This window comes from Labrus mixtus, chromosome 7 (genome assembly GCF_963584025.1).
Source record: "Labrus mixtus chromosome 7, fLabMix1.1, whole genome shotgun sequence".
NCBI lineage: Eukaryota > Metazoa > Chordata > Actinopteri > Labriformes > Labridae > Labrus > Labrus mixtus.
The window spans coordinates 29,878,643-29,900,802 of NC_083618.1; the positions used below are offsets into that span (position 1 = coordinate 29,878,643).

Below are 22,160 nucleotides of genomic sequence, written 5' to 3' on the forward strand. Positions count from 1 at the left end.
AAATATAAGTCAAATACACAACAATAAAATCCTATTAAAAGCATGAAAAATAAAACAACAGAGCAGCAATCATCCAATTAACAGAGAAAAGAGAAACAACCGAGACAAAGATTGGCTAAAGTTAACAGTAAAACAAATAAAACATCCTGGATGAAACAAGGATTATAAGAAGGCCTTACGATAAAAATGTGTTTTTAAAAGTCATTTAAAAGAAGAAGATACTGATGTAGCTAGTCTGAGATCCTCAGGCACGTTGTTCCACAGCCGAGGAGCCCGAGCTACAAATGCTCGATCTCCTAGAATAGAATAGAATGACTTCATTGATCCCAAACTGGGAAATTGTGGCGTTACAGCAGCAGGCTATCCAACACACAATATGAGTAAAAAACACAATGTTAGCAAATCTAAACACAATATAATATTAACTACAAAGTAAATAAGCACTAAAAATATCAAAACTAAGAATGTGAATATATACAACCAGGATTTAACTAAACATTACTAGTCTTAAATATGAAAGATTAAATGTAAATGTGCAAAAACAGAGTTTTTAAATGAACAGTATTGACATAGGGAGATGTGCAATCAGTGATACATAAGTTAAAGTGCATGAGTGTAGACATATTATCAGCAGAAAATATTCAATATAACAGCGAATAGACAGACAAATGAAGTGAACATGAAGTGAAAGGAAGACTGAAAACATTATTTTCCAATGAATTATTTTGATATATTTTACTTTCCTGCCTTTTTCCCCCTCTGATTTATTTATAGATATTATTTAACATTTAAACAGTTAAATTTGTTATGTCATATCTGTAACTCCATTTATTAATGTATAAATCACAATTTCTCTACAGTTAGTTCAATGTCTCTCTATACTCTCCCTATATAAAAGTACTTTAATAATAAAAAAAGTTTTTTTAAAGTAATAGGACTATATTACTCATCACCAAAAGTACATAATTAAAGAAGAGTTATAGTCTAAATAGTGACATATTATGACACATTATATACAGCAACACCATACTGTTCTATATTATGTCAGAACAGATTATCATTTTATGACTCACTTCCTCTAAAATGCACCTTTTGCTATATTATAGGGCTCAGCGACATGGGCCAAAACTTATATCTCAATATTTTTAAGCTGCACGGCAATACACAATATATATATATCGATATTTTATTGTGTAAAAAAAAAAGTAGTTTCTAAGTCAAATCCACATGGACCACATACAAAATGTCAGGAGGGCACTTTTATTAACAGCCAGCTGCACAATGCCAACATATACATGGATATGACGTAAAAAATAAACTACCTATTTGTGAAGAAAAAAATTACACAAATCACAGTTATTTATTTTGTGATGCAGGTGTTTCTTGAGTTTGGCTCAGAGAGGGAAAGAGGCCGGCTGAAGAGGGACAGACAGTGAGAGGAGAAGTAGGTGAACTGGCAGCTGTACGGAAAAAATATATATAACTAGGGCTGGAAATCTTTGGGTGTCTCACGATTTGATTCAGAATCGATTTTCGATTCAAAATGATTCTGGATTCATTGAGCCATGGATTCAAAGTCTATTTATGAATTAGTAAATACTTAAGGATCTACTTAGTCATCTGTGAGTCTGGCTGAATTTCTTGCTGCTCCATTTGTCATTCTACATTCAAGAGCTAGCCTTAGCACTTAGCAGGGAGTGACTGATTAGCCCTGATATCTTTTTTTAAATAAATAAATAAAAAAATAGATTTTTGGAAGTTATGAATCAATTTTAAATCTTAAAAGTGAACAATCTTGAGTTTTCATAAATCTATTTTTACCCCAGCTCTACCTATAACATTATTTTAACACATTAACCAAATCAATATAAACAATATTGTCTGTATTTCATTTAAAACAAAAATCGATACATCTTAAAAACTCAATATATCGCCCAGCCCTACTATAATATACCTCCTATAAACTGTGTGATACACTGCTATATATAGGCTACTGCTGTTCACAGAACATGTCACTTTAAACCATCACTTTAACTTTAACACACAGAATGTCTTAAAGGTGACATATTCTCCTCCTCTTCAACCAGTTTAAATAAGTCTCAGAGCTCCTCAAAACATGTGTGTGAAGTTTCTTGTTCTAAATCCACTCTGATCCTGTATTTGATCATACAAACCCCTCTATTTCAGCCCAGAAAGACTAGACTGTGATTGGCTGTTTGCCTTGTACAAAGCTGTTGTGCAGGAGTTTGCATGCACTTTCTCATGTACTTTAAATTGTGACTGTGAACAAACATTAAGCTAATGTCGCCATTATCTCCGGATATAAAGTAGAAATTATTTGTGAGATTAGAAAGGGTAAATAATGGAGATTTATTATATATTTATGTGTTTGTGCGCACATCACACTTCAGGCAACCCCTGCATAAGTCAGAGCCCCAGTCGGGCCACCCCAGTCAAAAAAAGTCTGGACTGTTTATGTAAAATGGTAAATGGACTTGAACTTGTATATTTCTTTTCTAGTCTTGTGGCGACTCAAAGCACTTTTACACCGCAGGTCACACCTACACATTCACACACTGATGGTAGAGGCTGCTGTGTAAAGTGAGCATCAGAAATAACTGATCCCATTCAGTGTGGGAGTGGGAGCAATTTGTGGTTAAGTGTCTTATCGAAGGACGCATCGGACATGTGGCTGCAGGAGCTGGGGATCGAACCCTCGACCTTACAGTTGAGACGACCGACTCTACCAACTGAACCACAGCTGCCCCCTCCATCAACCGGGATAGATAAAACATTAAAAATATATATCTTAAAAAGCAGTCTTCACATAGACTCCACTCAGCTTAAAAAATAACCACAAAGATCCAAAACTTTTTTGGGGTTCCTGTAGATTTACTGCTGTGGGGGCATCTGTACGGTAGCTTAGTGGTGAGTGCGCACTCCCCATGTACAGAGGCTATAGTCCTCCAAGCGGGCGACCCGGGTTTGAACCTGTGGCTCCTTTCTCTATCCACTGTCCTATCTCGAAAGTAAAGGCAGAAAAAGCCCCAAAAATAAAATAAAGATCTACCGCTGCAGTCCCAAATCATCCATCTTCTTCATAGCCTATAAATCTACAATCACCCACTGTGGGAGTTACTTTGTACACTTCTGTTGTCCGCACGCAGCAGATGTGAGTCACCTGACTGGTATTTATGTTTATGTGACTCACGTCAGCAGCCATCAGTTGAGGGGTGGGACATGACATGTGGGCCCTGAACTTGTGCATTCATATATTTATTCTCTCTCCAGAAAAAAAACAAAAAAAAAAAACCCACCGCTCCTCTTCTCGTGGACAGTGACGCTCAGGAAGCGCATTTCCTCCAATGATGATCAGAAGTCACAGGTCTGCACACGTGAACACACCTTCCCCTTTCTAATCCTCGCTAAGTAGTTAATCTGCACGTAGTTTAGTCAGAGCTGCGAAGGCGTGATCTCAGTGTACATCACATGGTTAATGTGTACTGTTAACAGAGTCGTTCAGATAACAATAACAGGAGCAGAATTCCCCCCCGACAGGTACACTGTATAAACAGGTAGTCACGGTAACTCATAATTGATTGACAGCTTTAACGTGTAACAGCGGGGATAACCCAACATTTTGTGTTTGTCATCTACACTAATGTGAAAGTTTTCAGTCGTACACAAATGAGTCAGCGCTGCGGCCTCACAGCGAGGAGGTTCCTGGTTCAAATCCCTGTCAGACATGACCTTCTCTGGGTACTCCGGCTTCCTCCCACAGTCCAAAGACATGCTCGTTAGGTTAACTGCTGACTCTAAATCGCCCGTAGGTGTGAATGTGAGTGTGGCTGGTTGTCTTGTCTCTATATGTCAGCTCTGTGATTGACTGGCGACCAATCCAGGGTGTAACCCCGCCTCTCGCCCAATGACAGCTGGGATTGGCTCCAGCCCCCCACGGCCCCGAATGAAACGCATTAAAGATGATGGATGGATAAATATATAATAAGACAAGATTCATGCTAACACTTTATACTGAGGGTTATAACATGAGACTGACATGACACCTGTAAATAACATGAAGGACGTTTTATGAATGTTGTCCGGGACTAAAGCCTCTGTACATGGCGTGCGCGCACTAACCACTAGGCTACAGGCGTCCCAGCCCGCTCTCTTCTGCACATGCATTAGTGTGATTTGTCAGTGCCCGTCGTTATTGTTGTTTTGGCTTCCCTTTTTTCACAACAGAAGGAGACAGAGACGCGTTGTCCATATTAATATGCAGCCACTGGTTCAGACATAAATTCCCTTTGAGGTGAGATAAAACAGCGAGAGTGCAGCGCCCGTACTGCGGGTACTTAGGAGTGCAGTGCAGCATGTGATACGACAAAGAAAGGAGACAAAAATCCAGCAGTTGCAGCTCTCATATTTTACACAGGTCAATACAGATGAACTGTTCTGCACAAACAAAGGGATAAAAATACATCAATCCAATATCAATTATTAATTACATAAACATCCAACACATCACTGTGCTCTAATTAACAGATGCATCTTTTCAGAAATTGATTAAACATCTGACTAAATATGTTTTCTAATTTCAATCTGGTGTGGAAAATATATATTACTTTAGCAAAAGAGCTCGAAATAACACCTGATGTATTCCCCACCGAGGTATGGTGATAAAGTAAAACAGCTGCACAGAAAGCCCGATAACTCAAATCAAAATAGATACTACGAAGAGATCTTAAGTGCAATGCAAAAAGTCATCAACGGCTCTATGCAAAAACCTTCACATGCATGGCATCGTCTTTCAAGTTACATGTAGAGCGGAACTTAAAGGTCACATATTCTCCTCCTCTTCAACCAGTGTAAAAAAGTCTCAGAGCTCCTCAAAACATGTGTGTGAAGTTTCTTGTTCTAAATCCACTCTGATCCAGTATTTGATCATATCTATAAACCCCTCTATTTCAGCCCTGCTGAGAACAGGCTGTTTCTGTGTCTATACCTTTAAATATGTAAATGAGCTGTATCTGACCACGCCCCCCTCTCTGGAAGGGCTCGGGTGTACTCGGTGCTTTCTCGCTCCATGTCCTATTGTTTACGGTGAGAAGGCAGACTCAGAGGGCAGAACAAACACCTAGCTGTGGGAGTGACACCCACCTGGGGGAGGGGTTACTGCCCTTTGTGATGTCATGAAGGGAAAATCTCCAAGCAGCCTGTTTGAGCACACATTTTCTGAAAAGTGGAGCAGGTTAAAGACGGAGAGGATGGACTTTTCTCATCATTGGGGCGTTTGTAGACAGACTAGAGACACATGTTTAGAGTTAGAGAAACATGGTGATGTGGATTTTGAATAATATGTGACCTTTAAGGCGGGAGTGATAAAGTAATACAGCAGGATAACATCAAGGCCGGCAAACTAAATGTGCCACTTTTCTTTTTTTCCAACTATCTATGATCACAAGATTTAGTGTAAGGCTTCTTAGTGGAGCAACGGACTGAACAACAAATCTGACAATGTTACAAAAAAGAAAAATCAAGGAGAAGCTGCACACAGACTGTTTTCCTCGGGTTAATAAAAACAGAAACCCAACATTGGTTTTAAAAAAATATGCAATGGACCAATAATTGTTGGTAAAAATACATATGATCTGTGTAAAAAAAAAAAAAAAGACAGAAAGTCCCTGCAGGTTAGAGTTTGCACAAATAAGAGAAGAAGGTTTTAAACTAGGATGAGTGTGTTACTGAGGAGAGTAAATGTAACATATTGATGTACAACAGCTACTGTAGTAAACATACAAAGAGCCTGCTTTAGTCTGGATTCAGGCCGAACATTTAAAAAAAAAAAAGAAAAAAGACGCCGTCACAACCTCAAAATCATATTCTCAAAGTCGAAGCTGCTTTTGTTGTGTGTGTTATCTTTACAGTGTGTGTTTTTTCTCTCCAGCAAGTTTAGCTAAATGAAGTCAAACTACACAGATAGACAGTATTAGTGTGTATTAGTGTGTGTGTGTGTGTGTCAGTAGTGTCAAAGATTAGTGGGTTAAGGCATGGCGGTGATTCAAAACCAAGGAACTGCTTTGGAAGGTCAAAAAGGCAACAGCGTAAACGGGCCAAGTTAAAGAAAAAAAAAAGTCTCAGATATGAAGAAAAAAGTTGTAATGTTGACATCAATGAAGTCGTAATATTTAGAGAATAACTGATATTAGTGAGATGCTCCACGTTCCTGATTTTAGCGCAGGCGGCTGACTTCTCTCCTGAAATTCTCCCTCCCAAAAAACTAAACCATACGCTGCTTAAATTACCTTGTTACCGCCTTGTTGTTCTTGAAATTAACTCTTCAGGCCCCGTGTCCACCTAGCGTTTATTCCAGGAAATAAAAAAGCGGTTGTGCTCCGAGAAGAAAAGCGCTGCACGTCGGTCCTGTTTCTATGACAACAGTCTGTTGATAACAGCCGCTGGATGACCGACACTGCGCCGTTACTTTTTACAGCATGTTGTTTTTACCCGAGCAGACACGGAGCGAGGAGGATGTGGGTACAAGACACGATCCGTAGGAGACAAAAATACGGGGATTATCATACATGTGGAAAAGAAAGCGCCGGTGACGTTAAAGTATCTAAGCTGTAACGCACACAACATTGAGGGACGACATTCAGTAATATGAATCATTTCTTAAACTGGCCTGTAATTCTGGTGACAACATTTAGTCCGCTTGTCGCCTACATCCTAAATAATATGTTTTATATATATGTGTTACAACTTTTCTTGACTTTTTTTTCCCTTTAATGCGGCCGTAACACGCTGTCGTGCAAAAACACTGAGGCTCATGTCTCGGAGAGTTAACATGTTTACAGTTACAGTACTTGTTGTGAGTGTTGTAGCACGTCATCTTATACATGATTTAAGAAGAGCGGGACCCCAGCCGGGCATTTGCTCCCACCACCTCCATTTAATTTTTTTTTTTTTTTTTTTTAAATAAGGCAAAACTTGCTTTTATTGGCTGTGGGGGTTGTTTGACTTGAACTTCTGTTAATCCCTTCTCTCTTTGGGGGGGCGGGGCAGCAGAGATACTGGGTTCTTACATCAGAATTTCCTCACTAGGGGGCTCCCTGAGGGGCAGACGTGCAGGGAGGACGGTCTGCTACTGCGGAGGTAAATGCACTGTGGACCTGCTGTTCTGAAAAACAATTACACAAAGTGTTTATCGCTGCACGTCTTGATTTTAGTTTGTATTTGAGCTTAGTGTTTTCAAGGCAAAGGGATCTGGATTTGATGATAATTAAAAATATATTTATGTCGCTGAGGGAGGGGGGGGGGGTATGTAGGACTTCATTTTGTATCCATTTCTGCAGGTTATGATCAGAGACCAATGTTGGGCACAAAGCGTTGCTGTGGGTACAGGGCGATGCTTGAGGACCCTCGGTGGTTGGGCTTAAGGCCCGGGAGCTTCTCCTTCCTCCATGGTGGCAGGCGGGATTGGATCCTTGTGGAAAGGGGTCTCCTTGTAAATAAACCAGCAGTTACCGCCCCACAGGATCAAGTTCAAGAAGCCGAAAATCTGAAGAAAACAGGAGAACATGAGATGTTTAATGACCACTAATACCAGCTCGGGAATTATAAATCTCAAAGAGTCCGGAGTTTGTTGACAGTATTAAAGTGTTGCTGATCCGAGCTACAGAAAGGGGTTTAAAGCTTACTAGCAGGGAAGCTCAGAGTTTATTTATTCAGCATCCTCAACTCTGCTGGCAAGAAAATCATACATGGACACTGCATAGCTGCATCCTGAGATTACTCCTGTCTTTGTTCATCCTGTTGTGTTTTTGCTCTTCTTTGTAACTCGACATTGTTTTAAATGAAGGAACCTTCAATGTTTTTGAGGCTTAAATAAAGGTTTGAAATGAGTTATCCTAATGGACACAATGACCACATATTTCCCTCGGGTTTGTTACTGAGGACGGCCTGCTGCTACAGACCCCTCCCCCCTTTCGTGCCAGAAGCCCAAGAGGTCTTGTCCCGGCGGCAGAAGGGCAGCTCTCTCTCTCTTGCAGTAGACGGAGCGCCCCAACCTTCAGCGAGGTGATCTGGCACTACCACCTGACATCACTAACGCCCAGCCTCTACCATTGGACTGTGTCGTCCCCAAAACCACCGCCGTCCTCATTCGTGCACGGCCTGTTCCGACCTCCACCTCAGCGGTAAGGAAGTGTGGACAACCGGAACGTGAGGAATACAAAGGAGAAATCCTTCCTGCATAATATCCCATATGATCTTTTGTAATGATTGATTGAATGACCTTTACATCACACTTTAAAAATGTGTTTGACTCTTTTATGAAGTTATGTAAATGCTGGTATATGAACACCTGATCTGTAATTACATGAACACATTAAACTTAATTCAGTGTTTGACACCGTTTCGTACAAAGTAATCTCCACGCTGATGATGATGAGAGTGATGTAATCTGACTGATGGAGGGGATGTCTGTTTCTTAATTTAACCACCAGATGGCGCTGGTTTGACTCTGACTCCAGAGTGCCAGAATAATCAACCATGATCCGCCCTCGAGCACCATGTTGTAAACATTTTACAGAGGTAGAAGGTATTCCTAATAATAACAACAGAGAGTGTGCAGCTGGAGGACCAGACAATCATAAGCATGTTCGCTCTTTGATTTCGGCTCGACTAAATTTGATTTTGGACAGAAATCATGTTCACACACAGCGGTGATTTACAGTTTACTTTCCCAGGTTCAGGCAAAGCATCCAAAGTGCACAATCACCGTGAGGTAGAAAAATATATGCTATCATTTAACAGTTAAATGACAACAAAATGTCCTTCAGTTTCCATGTTGTTATGATGTGAATTAAATATTTTACAAAGTTCACACTAATCAAAGCAAAAGATTGCAGTTTAAAGTTTAAGTAAAGCTCCTTATATTTGACCCCAAATAAAAAAAATATACCTTCTCTTTTACTAGTTTAAAAACGGACCCAGTTTGGCGGGGCGCTCGCGGTCCATATCTGAAACATATCTATACATATTATGATCCTTTTGATCTAAATTGCCCATATTTACGAATGTGAATGTGGCATTATTTCTACCGCTCTTCCTCCAAGTGAAAAGCGGGATAAATACCGGATGGAATAGTCCCAATAAAGACAATCTTGGCAGTCCTGACACTCCTTTACCAAAACTTACCACAGAGGCGTTAAGGCGGCCCATAGAAGGATACGTTCCTACGTGACAGATATCCTTGCAGTGCTCCACGAGGCGATCTGGGTTGGTGGCCCATTTCACATCCGTCAGGCCTTTGCCCCAAGCTGCCGCGGACACAAACCACAGGAAGGCAAAGACGGCGGTCACCACCAGGTCCTGAACGGGACAACACGGCAAACAGTGAACATGTTAGCACACACGCTAAAAGACATGAGGAGTATTCAGAGAGCACCTTAGTTAATCCCGTTCCTGTAAATGTCTTTGTTTCTTTTCTTTTTTTACATGCAGTGATGATGATGTACTGACTTCTTTTGGCTTCAACATTCATTCAAATTAAAATAATGGGACAGGCTTTATTGGGTCGCTGTTTGGCTATTGCAGCAACTGTTTGTTTTGTATTGATGGTTTGCAACTCAAGCAGAAGTGGAGACTTGTAATGCAAGCTGAAACAGCCTGTAGGTCAAATTAAAGAACAACTGATTTTGCAGCTACCTTCATACACTTCTTCCCCACTGTATCAGTGACTTTCAGCAGCTTTGGGTTAAACATATGAGTGAGGGGGCGCAGGTGGCACAGTGGTTGGTGTGTGCCCCACATGTATGGAGGCTGTGGTCCTCCGAGCGGTCGGCCCGGGTTCGAAATCCGATGTTACCAATCATGGATTGCTCTTTAATAATGCATCCCCCACCAAGACAGGTCCCTGCAATATTTCAGCCTGAATGTCCTAGCGTCTGCAGGTTTAAAAGGGGGTTAGGAGATTAGGCGTGTACTCACTACAACGGGCCCACGGCTGGTCTGCCGGTACACATGCTGGTAGCCGAGGTAGAGGACGAGGGTGGCGGTGCAATAAAGGAACGCAAACACACCGACAGACACATAGAACTCTGCGGAGGAGGAGAAGTCACCCTGCAGGTAAATGCCCTTAGAGTCAGTGCCGTTGCAATAAGGGATGACGTATGGTTTTGCTGACAACCTACAGGGTGGTAGAGAGAGAGAGAGAGAGAGAGAGAGAGAGAGAGAGAGAGAGAGAGATGAGACTATTAACGATTGATCTGATGACTCATCGTTCTGTTGGTGTTTTTTTTAGTGATTTCAGAGATAACAAGTCCTCACCTGGGTTACTCTTCAATCCAAAGACGGCAAGCAGAGAAAATATGAAAGGGTTAAAAAAGACGGTGTGCACGAATTAAACAGAATAATAACGCACCTGCACGGTCGATTTAGTCGAGACAATTGTGATTTTAAGACTTCACCATCTACTTGTAGTGTGTATTAATAAACATCTCTGAAGACTTTACACCTGCTTCCCCCGGATGTTACCTTTTCCTGGTTCTGCATCATTTTCCAATTTCTTATTTCAAAGATATCCCAAATGTATAACTTCCTGGATCTGCAGGTTAACTATCAGGGTTGCTGGTTAAGCTCAGCGTTTAGAGCGTGCACCCCCATACACAGAGGCTGTAGCCGTCTACACGCCCGCCCTGCTGCATGTCTCATTCTACAGCTGTAAAGGAACAAATGTCCAATAAATCTTAAAATACAGCCTCTGAAGTTTGTGCTTGGATATATATTGAGAGAAAAGCTTAGAAACCAAGGAGAAAAAAAGGTCAGACTTGAGGTCAAATCTGCAGACAAAGAGGAGTAAATATACTTTTCACCAGAAGGTGGCAGCGTTTCACAGCTGAAGGAGGAAAATGATCCAACAAGTGTTTGTCATGCAAGTGTCTGTATAAAGAAAACCCCACTAAGATCCTGTTTTAAATATTAATTCATATCAAAATGTATAGATAGTAATGTAAAAAAAAGGCTTTATTAAGAGACAGACAGCAGCAGTGAGAGTTCTTGTTGTTCGACAGTACCTAAATGGGTAGTAAAACTCAGCCAAGACATCCTTCGTGTCGTCCTTGCATTTCACCTCCGAGTGTGTTGACCCGGAGTAACCTCCAGTCGTGGCAAAAGCAAAGATGGCGAAGACCTGCAGAGGTAGAGAAATAAGTCAGGTATGAAAAAATACTGCCTGACAGAGGTCTCAAACATTTTACCATGACAGGTGGTTATCTAATAAAACAGATGCATGACGCCTCTTCCCTGTCGATGAGTGACATCTTTTTTTTTCAAATTCTGTTGACCTTAATTGTTCCTGTTCACTCTCACTCTCTTCCCTGCTGTTGCTTTTTCCAAACAGGAAACTACCCCCCTCCTCCTCCCTCCCTCCCTCCCTCCCTCCTTCCACTTCAGAGTGCTGTACTCAATATGTCAAAACTTTAAAACATGAGATCGTTAAACCAAACGTGTAGCTTCAACCTGCTCAGCTGCTACAAAAAAATATATCTTCACATTTATTCTGCAACTAAGACAAACTTCTATGTATGTTGCACCAGGGGTTCCTAAAGTTTACCATGCTAATGTAAAGCATTAGCCTCTGGTGGGGATTACACTTCTTAAATGTCCTGATGTCAAACATGAAACTTTTCCACATGTCCTTATTTTTACAAACGAGTGTTACATATAGTGCTTTCACACTTGCACAAGTCTCCTGCAAAACGTCCTTAAGTTTTCAGGCTGAGCTGCATGTGTGAACCCAAACGACCCCAGTGCAGTGTGTGCTGATCGAGACATGAGCTTATCAGACCTATTGAATTTTTTTTAATGTAATTTATGTTGTAAAAACAGGCTTTTTTTTTTAATGGGGTGTGCACATATGCACTCCTGAAAATATCCAGATCATTTCAGAGGGACTGGATATTCTCCTGACCTGGGTGTTCACATATACACCTCACAGCAGGACACTCTCCCTGGGTGGGTGTCTCCTGAGGTTAGTTTTTTAAGGAGGTTTCTGCAAGTGTTAAAGCTCTATATGTGACTTCTTGGGTCAGCCTAAAGCGGACACTTGACGGACTGCAGGATTTTGCATCTTCTGCATCTGCTTCATTTTTCAACACGGGAGTTTGCCGCTTGATTTAAACCAAGGCACGTCCCTGACATCTTTAAGGAATAGTCAGCTGATGGTAGACGGAGCTGGTAGAGAATCTGTGCCGTTGTCAGGGCAGCAGCACTGTACCCAATTCTCAAGAACATCTGATGAGTTTTATTGGATGTTAAACATGAAGCTTTGACGTATTTTGCCGATGCTTGACTAACTCTATGACATGAAAACCGTTAACTTCCTCACAGTGCACCTCTAGCTCATATTCAGTAATGAAATCCCAGTACACTTAAGGAACAGGAATTCAGAAACATGTAGTCTCACAACTGTCTCATGCTGAAGTGGATAAGCTGCCTTCACTGCGGAGCCACAGATCAGCTGACAGACTGAAGTCCTGCTGTCTGACTTCACGCTCCCCGTCACCCTTCACCTCTCCAATCGCAGATAGTTTTATTTGGTCATTTTGAGACTATAACGTTTAGAGCATTGTATACTGTTGCTCCTGAATCGATCTGCCTGTAACAATGCATAAAAAACAAGCTTTTACTGAGACTTGACACGCCCACTTTAAGAGGCTTTGATTCATGAATTAATTTGAGAAAACAGGCAATTCTAAGTAAAACTAAACATTGAGCACCCCCATATAGCAAGGACTGGTGAGTTACACAGGACATCTTCAACAGCTTTAAAGGCCGGCCAACACTAACTCTCTCATCGGACTGTCAGGGGAGCAACAATGGGAGCACAGTTACGACAAAAGGTTCGATAATAACCTGCTAATCCAAGGATACGCAGAAACTGTAGTTTAGAAAGGTCAACAGAAGCAACAAATCTTAGACACAAAGGCAGAGCCGTCTTCCTTGGTCTTCAGTCTGGAGTGTTAGTGCCATAGTCAGGCTTGAAACTTTGCCATAGTGTTGTGAGTCTTTCTGCATCATATCCAGTGCTTCTTTACGACTTAGCACTTAAATTAAGAAGTGTTGTGCGTGTGTTTGCTCACTTTTTCTGAGCTTTTGCAAACTCACATTGAAGGCTGCACGGATAGCCATTAGCAGGTTACTTCTGCACAGCACCATTGTTTGATTTGAGGTAATTTAATAGTATGCCATAACAGCCCATTAGCCATCTGTGCTAGTTACTTATTAACTATTAGGCGGGTTTACACCCTGGACTGGTTGCCAGTCAATCACAGAGCTGACATATAGAGACAGACAACCAGCCACACCAATGGGCAATTTAGTGTCACTCACACGAGACGTACCGTGTTTAAGTAAATAGTAAAGTATGCTCTAGTATCCACACTGAACGGTATTTAGTCCATTAATCTGTCAGTCCAGTAGTTAATTAATCAGATTTCAGTTTTGTGAACTGATCCTGTGTTGAAGGCCGAGATGTAAAAATCCTCTAAGGGGAAATTCACACTCGGCCCAGTTGACCCGTACCGTGCTGAAGGATGACAATAACGTCGGACTCTGCCACGCGTCTCTTTTAATTTTAAAATTTATTTATGGCTGTATCTGATTAAAATGAATCAAAATAAGAGAACAAGTCAGTAAAGTAGCTGTTCTCTGTGTTGTTCTCCGATGTGCAGATGCGGACTCGACTGCGCGTCCCTTTTTTTAAAAAAATTCTTGAGTCCGTCTCTTTGTAAACACACTTCATAATAACATTACGTGCTTAGGCCCGGTTTGTCTTGGAACAGTGTGACCGCAGGACGTGAAGGCCAGCGGGGGAATGGGGAAGAGGGGGGGGCAATCGTGCTTCAGTACAGTACGGTGCGGATTGCCTTGTGTGAGTGCGCCCTAAGAGTCACCAATTAAGTTGATTTGGGGAATAAAAAAAATATACACTACAATGATTTTGACAGATCTTTAAATATGTTATAATAATTCCTCACTACAGACAGCACATTTTCTGGCAGTAACTCTTGTGAAAGAGTGAAGTAAAAGTAAAGTACACTGATGCAGCGTCAAACGATGAAGCAGTAAAAAGCAACACGCCGGGTGAACTAAATTCACTATTCTGTACGTTCACTAGGACGATATGTTTCACTGTGTCGTCGTTTTTTTCCTGCTCATTTCATCAGAACTCATGTCAGCAAAAGTTTCCTCTAAAGGGAGGAAAAACAAGCTGATATCTGCTGACAGAGAGCAGACAGCAGCAGCAGGAAAATGGAAAGTAAAGAGGAACCCGGACCGTTTCCTCTAACACACAACAGAAACTGAGTGTGCAGAAAAACCTCTGATAAAAGATGCAGCGTAATCCACAATTCACAAAAAAGATACTGCACAAGCGCGGCCTTTGGAAACCATTTAACGAGGCCGTGAACAGTAAGCGGAGTGGACAACTAGACAACAATGTCGTTAAGCTTCAGACTGCTGCTGCCGTTTTTCTATTTTTAACGATGACATTACACGTTTAAATAGAAACACAAAGTAGGAACCGAGCAGAGTGGGATTTCATTCAGAGGCATTCTGTCACACAGCCACATTATTAACATGCCATCATGTAATGGATATGTGCACAGGAGGAAGAACGTGTTTCATTAATGCTTGGACACACAGTGAGGCTCGTTGGAGAGATGTGATAAGTCTTACAAACTGAGCTTTCTAAAGCTTCTTAAACTGATTACATAAATATAACAAGTATTCAATCTGTGTATTTCAGTGTGTTTGCTTAAGGTGAAAAAAAAAAAAACATGAGGCTCAGAGTCTAAAGATTGTATTTGTACTGAGATTTTCTTTACCTGCAACTGTGACAAATTACCGGTAATATAAACCACCACTGTAAACTCTGTAACGCCCAAAGACTGTAAATGTTAATGGCCTGAGTGCCGTCAGCCGTCTCATCCTGCAGGGGGCTCTGGAGGCTGGAAATCCTGTCTCAGTCTAACTTTCAGTCAACCTAACGACAGGCTGAGAGCTGGAGCTGAGACGGGTTTTAAGCCTTTTGATGAACCGTTACATCGCGCCCACCTGTCAATCATGTCGGCTACGCGCCTAACTATGGATAACACGTATCTTTCAGAAAATCAAATCGAAGCAGTAAAAAAAAAAAAGTGCACCCCCGGCCCGTACAGTGTGTGTCAGTGATGACAGTAACTAATCAGACCAATATAGTTTTTTGTACCAGGCTATCGGGACTCTTGCAGCCAGCCTCAAGCAGACACTCGACGAACTGCAGGATTTTGCGCCTCCTCATCATCGGTTTTATTTAGCTCCATCTAATCGTTTTTTAGATGGAGCTAGGGAGCCATCTGGACGATGCCAGTGTTAAGGAGAGAGAGTTCCGGTCACTAGTGTCCAGGTGTGCAGAAGGGTTAATTCGTCCTGTGCATCTCGTGGAGGTGATGGCATAGAAAATGTTTGAGGCTAGCGCGTGGTTGCCTTGAGGATTTGGGTGGATGCCATCTCTAATAAAAACAAGGTTGTTTGAGGAGCACATCTGGTTTTTTTTCTCCCCAACATCAATATCGGTATCTGCCCCAAATTTCCCATATCGGCCGGGCCCTAGCTCATATGTATAAGAAAGTTTCTGCAACAAAACACAAGAGTGGAAAACAAAACACTGACATGTGAAGCGAGATGAAAGACTAAAGCAGCAACACTCCCTCCAATTTACAACGACAGGAAAAGGGTCCGGAAAAAGTTGGGATGGGCTGTGGCTTTCACAACATCAACATTGCTCCCCAGTTGTGACCGATTCAAAACATAACTGCTGAGTCACACTTTCAATATCTATATGTCCTCTGTTCAGAATGTGAAACCAAATAGTTTTCCACAAACTTATTGGCAGATTTTTTATTTATATTCTGTCCATATTTTGTGTTTGTTGACAAATGTTTTGAAGATTTGCTGCTTCAAACTTTGGGACAAATAAGGGATGACTTCGCCTTACACTACCTCACTGACCGTATTTGCTGAAACAGCAGAAATGTGAGATGCTAAAAGTTAGCCATTAGTATCATACAATGTGGTTTGATCAGCCAAAGCTGTTTGGAAAATCATCATCAATCCATTGCAGAAGTGTTTACCTTATACTTGAACCTGACTGTAAACAATTTGTTGTTCACATATGACAGTAAAGGAACTTTTCATGCTAACAGTGAATTCATTTTCCCCTCTAAAGTAACGTGTGTTGTTGCATTAACAGTCTTGTAAAGTATGTGAACACTGAGTGCCAAAGGGCGGGCAGCTCCCACCCCCCAGGACATCCGTCCTCCAATGAAAAGCTCCTGATTGAGGGCATGTGATTCTTGCTTCCGTACTTTCTCTCAAGAATAATGTCCTTTGTTCACTCACACCCACATCTACTAAAGCGAGCACATTCCCAAATCATCAGGATGCTTTTTGAACGGCAGACCAGATGTCTACAATGTGCAGCAGCACAGGAGGGAGGGCTGCTGTGGTGGAGTAAAGATAGCTGGTTTGACAGCAGAAATAAACACACACACGCGGGGAGACTGACTGCAGTATTTAGCGAGCTTCACGCCCTGTGAGGATCTTCAGGAATGGGTTTCATCTTTCAGGTGCGTCTCGGTCCCCCACAACATTTCTCAGCTTTCATCCGTGCCTCGTTTGTCCCGCCCAGACCGATCCGACAGCACCCCAAATGAACCCTCCTGATAGGGCGGGGGTTCCCCGTCTGGTGTCCCATTTGCACAGACTCTCCCTGAGACAGACTGAACCATTCCTCACTACCTCTCCTGATCAGGGAGTGGCCGACAGATAAGAGACCACAGCAGGAGAGTCACAAGATTCTGACACTGGCCATAAAGCAATCTGTGTTTGTACAATACACGTCATCGCTGGACATGAAACACACAAAAAGACTCAGCAGGTCATGACAGTCATAACCACACAACCAACTCCCTTAGCGGTGACACCCCCCCCCCTCCACCTGTTACTGTGACAGGTGACCGTTAGTGGCTAATCTTCATATTTACTGGCTGAGGCATAGAGACCAGTTTGACATCCAGCCCTATCATACTGAACATCTTCCACATAGCATTACATTGGAAGAGCTGTTTTCCCAGAGCTGGGATACCAAGAAAAGCCTCGCCCTGAAAGAGTGTAATCAGTTTCCTTATCAAGACCACAAAGAATTTAACTTTTTCAACTCCTTAAAGAATCTTTAAAAAAAACAATTGAGGTTGAAAACTCAAAGCATCAGAAGACGTTTTCACATCTGCACTCCTCAAAATGTCGAGATAATTTCTGGAAGACTGCTCCGGATATTCTCCTGACCTGGCTGTTCACATACGCTCCTCACAGCGGGGGATTATCTCTGTCAGATGGGATTACGGGGGCGGGGGGGGGGGGGGGGGGGGGGGGGGTGGGTCGAAGGCCAGCTGTGGCGGCGACTTTTGTCTTGGCCAAAAAGTTGCACTTGAACACACCGCAAAGACTACAGCCGACGGCCAACCACCACATCGTTCCGTTTATGTGTGAGAGGAAATACCTCTCCATGCCAGCAGGCGGCAGTAGTCCGTTGTTATGATACGAGAAGACCATGCCTTAAGACATGAAAAAAAAAACTGAATTGTTTTAAGGTCGTGAATACTTTCCTATACTACGTGTTTTAAAGTGATACAATCTCCGTTGTTTTAATGATCGATAGTATTAAAAATGACAAAACAGATTTTCAGGAAACCTGACGATGGCGGTCTCCATGCTGGAAACGCTGTCTCAGCCTAACTTTAAAGGCAGGGTTGGTCATTTTAGAAAACTAGCATGATTTTGAAAGTAGCATTTCCTCATTGCTCCGTCTACATCCAAAAGCCACGCCCCCTCACTTACAAACACGAGCTGTTGCTCCAGAAGCGGAGACTTGTGTAAATCAGTGTACTTCTTGTGATGAAAGATACAACAAAAAACTCCAAGTACTTGGTCTTTTTCGATTCTGATTTTTTGAAATTTTCAAAATCCAGAAAGAAAAAAAACACCAACCAGAATTTACATTTTTAGAGCTGAGGCTCATCGCTTGTATTGTGTAGAAACTACTATACTGACTCTTATCCTTCATAAAAGCAAAACGGATGAGTTATCATAAAGTCCCCCCCCCCCCCCCCCCCCCGTACAGTGTGTGCTGATCGAGACATGAGACACGATGCAGACCTATTTGTTTTTTTGAACCAGGCTGTAAACATGTTTAATTTCTGTTTTAAATACAGGTTTTATTAAATGGGTGTGTATGTGACTTTCCCGGGGCTCTTGGAGCCAGCCTCAAGCGGACGCTCCAAGAACGCAGTTTTTTTTTGCACTTCCGCTTTGGCTTCATTTTCTAACTCTGGAGTTTGCTGCTTGATTTTTTTTTTTTAAACAAAAGCTGCAAAAGAGAGTTAGAGTAACGTCTCAAATGCACAAATACACATTTCTGTGCAAGAAAGCCCGAGACACCAAAGACCTTCCAGAGAGGGGCGTGTCAACGACATGTTTTGGGGAGCTCTGAGACTTATTTAAACTGATTGAAAAAGGAGTCGGAAATCGAGAGAGAGAAGACATGTGGGAAAGGAGACACACGCCGGATTTGAACCCGAGCCGCCTGCCTCTGTACATGGGGAGGGAGAGCCAAACACTTATCCTCCGGCACCAAAATATAACATAACTTCACGCTGATAAATTCAGGCTTTTGCAATGTGTTTATTACGAATTCTCATATTGTGATAATGATTTTTATGCAGCTACTATCAAACTATCAAAGCTTGACCTTCTCAGGAAGTCCAACATCTGGAATCTACTCGGCAAATGTTTGACCTTCCAGTTTGCTCGACTGCTCTCGACATATTGAAAGTGGCTATGCAAAGAGAATCAGTGTTTGCAGCAGGAGGGTTCACTTCACATCATCATTTGGGTTAAACATTTTACTAGGGAAATGAGTAGCCAGCCTTCACTGTGCATCGTAAACTGATAAGTTATAATGGCCTAATTAAACTGGCTGAATGTGGTCAAAAGCCAAAGACTGCAGAGGGACAGATGAAGACAGCAGACACAGAAGAAACCATATCAATGTTTTTTTTGAGTACAACAATCTTATAAGTAACTTTCATGATGTTTGGTATTTGAAGGAGGATCACTTAGATAAGAGGAGTGCTGAACAGATTTAACTTATTAATAAAGATTGACAGGCTTTTGCATCTACTTTAAAGACACTTTAGGGGGGTTAAATGACTGTACTTACCCATTCGAGGACACGAATAAACCCCAGAGGTTCCTTCAGTGGTCCCAGGTCCAGAGAAAACCCAGACGTCAATTTCTGAAGACAACCAACACGGTGTTTAAAAAGCACACAAACAACATAAACAAAGTTAAGTAGACACAATAAACCACGTGTGAACGAGTTAGCTTCAGTTTTAGCAGCCAAACAAAACTTCTTTACCTGTTTGTCACCTTGTTGCTAAACTGGCCCTGCCCTTGTTAGCACACACCCCAGCTAGCCACATGCTAACGCTAAGTCACGCCAACCTGGTATTTAAGTTAACTCACCAACCTGAACAGTTTCCATGGAGACGAGCAAACGAGGAGAGAGAGAGAGAGGCTGCTGTGTTTTCGCTGTCCGCGTTTGCCGGTAAAGTTCACTTTAAGTTAACACTCACTCCGTTTGCGTTCAACAAGTGGAGAGAGAGAAATCACGACTACTGACAGTCTGCAGGAGGCGACTGATAACAAGGAGCGTTCACGGGATGTCCGAATAATCGGGAAGAATGGTTCTCCGACAACAACAGAGAAAGTTCTTCTTTTGGTCTTCTATCATGAGCGATTTACAGAGGGGGAAAAGGGTCGTTGTTTTCTTAATAAATATTGTATTATTACTTACTCTGTTCAATATTACTTGGGTTAGGGTTAGGGTTGTGCAATAACTTTGTAACTCACTGCTTTATAATGCTCTATTTATTTATTCATTCATTGCGCAAAAACTATTTATTTACTCATCCAGTCACTGCACAATAATAACTGTATATATTATTTCAGTCACCACAACTGTCTATTTATTTATTATTATTATTACCATTCATTCACTGAACAGCAATTTCCCTGGCCACTTTTTGCATATTTCTCTTTAATCAATCAATCAATCAATCAATCAATCAATCAATCAATCAATCAATCAATCAATCACTCAATCAATCAATCAATTTTTATTTGTATAGCGTCAACTCATAACAAGTGTTATCTCGAGACACTTTACAAAAAGCAGGTAAAAGACCTTACTTATTGCTATGTTACAAAGATCCGGCCTATCCATCATGAGCACTTTAGCAAAGCAGCAAAAGTTACAGTGGTAAGAAGAAACTGTCTTATTAAAAGGCAGAAATCTTCGGCTGGATCCCCGGCTCATGGCGAAACAGTCTTCACAGGCCTAGACTGCGCCGGGCTTGGAAAGGGATAGGGGGAGAGATGGGATAAGATGCAGGAAGAGGGATAGGGAGCAAGGGGGTTGTTCTGGCAGGCCGTCAACCAACGATCTCGAGGAGCCTAAGAGAGCTCAAGATAATGTCACCAAAAATATATTTTTGTTGTTGTTGTTTTTGTAAACACTGCTCTATAGGATTGCTGCTTACAAAGTTTTGTTGTGTCCTTGTATACAATGATAATAAAGATTCTATTCTATTCTACCGGTAAGTGAAAGAAGTGTCCCTTAAAGATGACATATTATCCCCCTTCTCCACCTTTTCAAACAGTCCCCCTGTGGTCTAAATGTAACATCTGTGCTGTGGTCAAAATATAACATGAATCAAGCACCAGAGGAGGTTTGTGACCCTGTATAAAGCAGCTCTCTCAGAACGCTCCGTTTTGGTGTGTGTGTCTCTTTAAATTCAAAGAGCCCCTTTGCAAGCGAGAATAAAAATGGCAGACCTGCACAAAAGTTTTGTTCTAGGCTGGGGGTGGAGTCCATTGGTAGAGATACCAGGGGAGGGGAGGGATTTTTTTTATTTTTTTTATTTTTACCAGAATCCCACTGTGACATCACAAGGAGAGCACATTTGAAACAGAGTATTTTTCTCTGTGTTGTAAGACTTATCCAGACTACAAACAAATGACTGGATGGGTTTATTTCACATGTTGTGGGTCAGTAGACTCTCAGGTTACACAGATATATGTTAAAAAAAAACAGTAGAAGTGGATTTTTCAGAATATGTCACCTTTAAGATTTTACACAGAATATATCCTGTGAGTGTTTGATAGATTAAAACTCAGTTGACATTACTCTTGTTTTTTTTTTTTTGCACGTCAGAGAAGGAAACTGTTTTCCATTTGTTTTTTCACTGCAAACATTATAACCTATTTTTGACAAATATTAAAGACAATATAAATCTGAACTAATGTGCAGATTAAGGTATTTGATGCTATGATGTCTTTTGATTCAAATTGGTTTTCATGTCACTTATATAATCAAACTCATTATTATTCTTGGGAAAATTTCACATCCACAAATCAAAATGGACTTCCTCGACACCTTGCTTTCATCGTTTTATTGTCAAACTCAAACAGTACTGCACCTCAGTTGAATACGTTCAATGTTTATGCTATATTTCAAGAAATGTTGTTTTTTTTTACCGACAGGATGAGTTAAAAAAAAAAACGGAGCAAAGAAAACGTTTGGCTTTTCCCAAAACGTGTTTACCAATTGATGTCTTTTAAACTAACTTTGTGTTGTTGTTTTTCCGTCAAATGTTATGTGACATAACGGTGTTTAACATTAATTGCTATCATCTTTAAGTCATCTATTCCTACTTCTGATCAATAAAATATAATACATAATCTCTTTTTATTTCGTCCACCTTGTTTCCACTTTATTTCTTAAAACTTAAATATCGAAATCAGAGGAACGATTTACTAAAGCTGGAAAATCCGAGCATCCGAGGAGCACGTGAATGCACAGACAGACTGCTGTCAAGTCCTGAACATCCGTCATTCGCTGGAAAATTACCAACAACGCTTCCGGCGTCACTTTTCAAAATAAAGTTCTTAGGCTGGCCTATTTTTACAAATAACTATTGTGTTGTTGTTTTTTA

The 22,160-nt window shown here is 41.3% G+C and overlaps 1 protein-coding gene across 1 annotated transcript; it reads right to left on the reverse strand.

Moving 5' to 3' along the window:
- Nucleotides 1-4,403: 4,403 nt before the first annotated feature.
- On the reverse strand, nucleotides 4,404-19,792 carry sypl2a (synaptophysin-like 2a). Its single transcript, XM_061041584.1, has 6 exons — nucleotides 19,634-19,792; nucleotides 19,325-19,399; nucleotides 11,079-11,194; nucleotides 9,994-10,192; nucleotides 9,202-9,375; nucleotides 4,404-7,561 (listed from the first exon to the last, which is right to left on the reverse strand). The coding sequence occupies exons 1-6, from the start codon at nucleotides 19,646-19,648 to the stop codon at nucleotides 7,436-7,438; spliced, it is 705 nt and encodes a 234-aa protein (XP_060897567.1). The 5' UTR covers nucleotides 19,649-19,792; the 3' UTR covers nucleotides 4,404-7,435.
- Nucleotides 19,793-22,160: the final 2,368 nt, after the last annotated feature.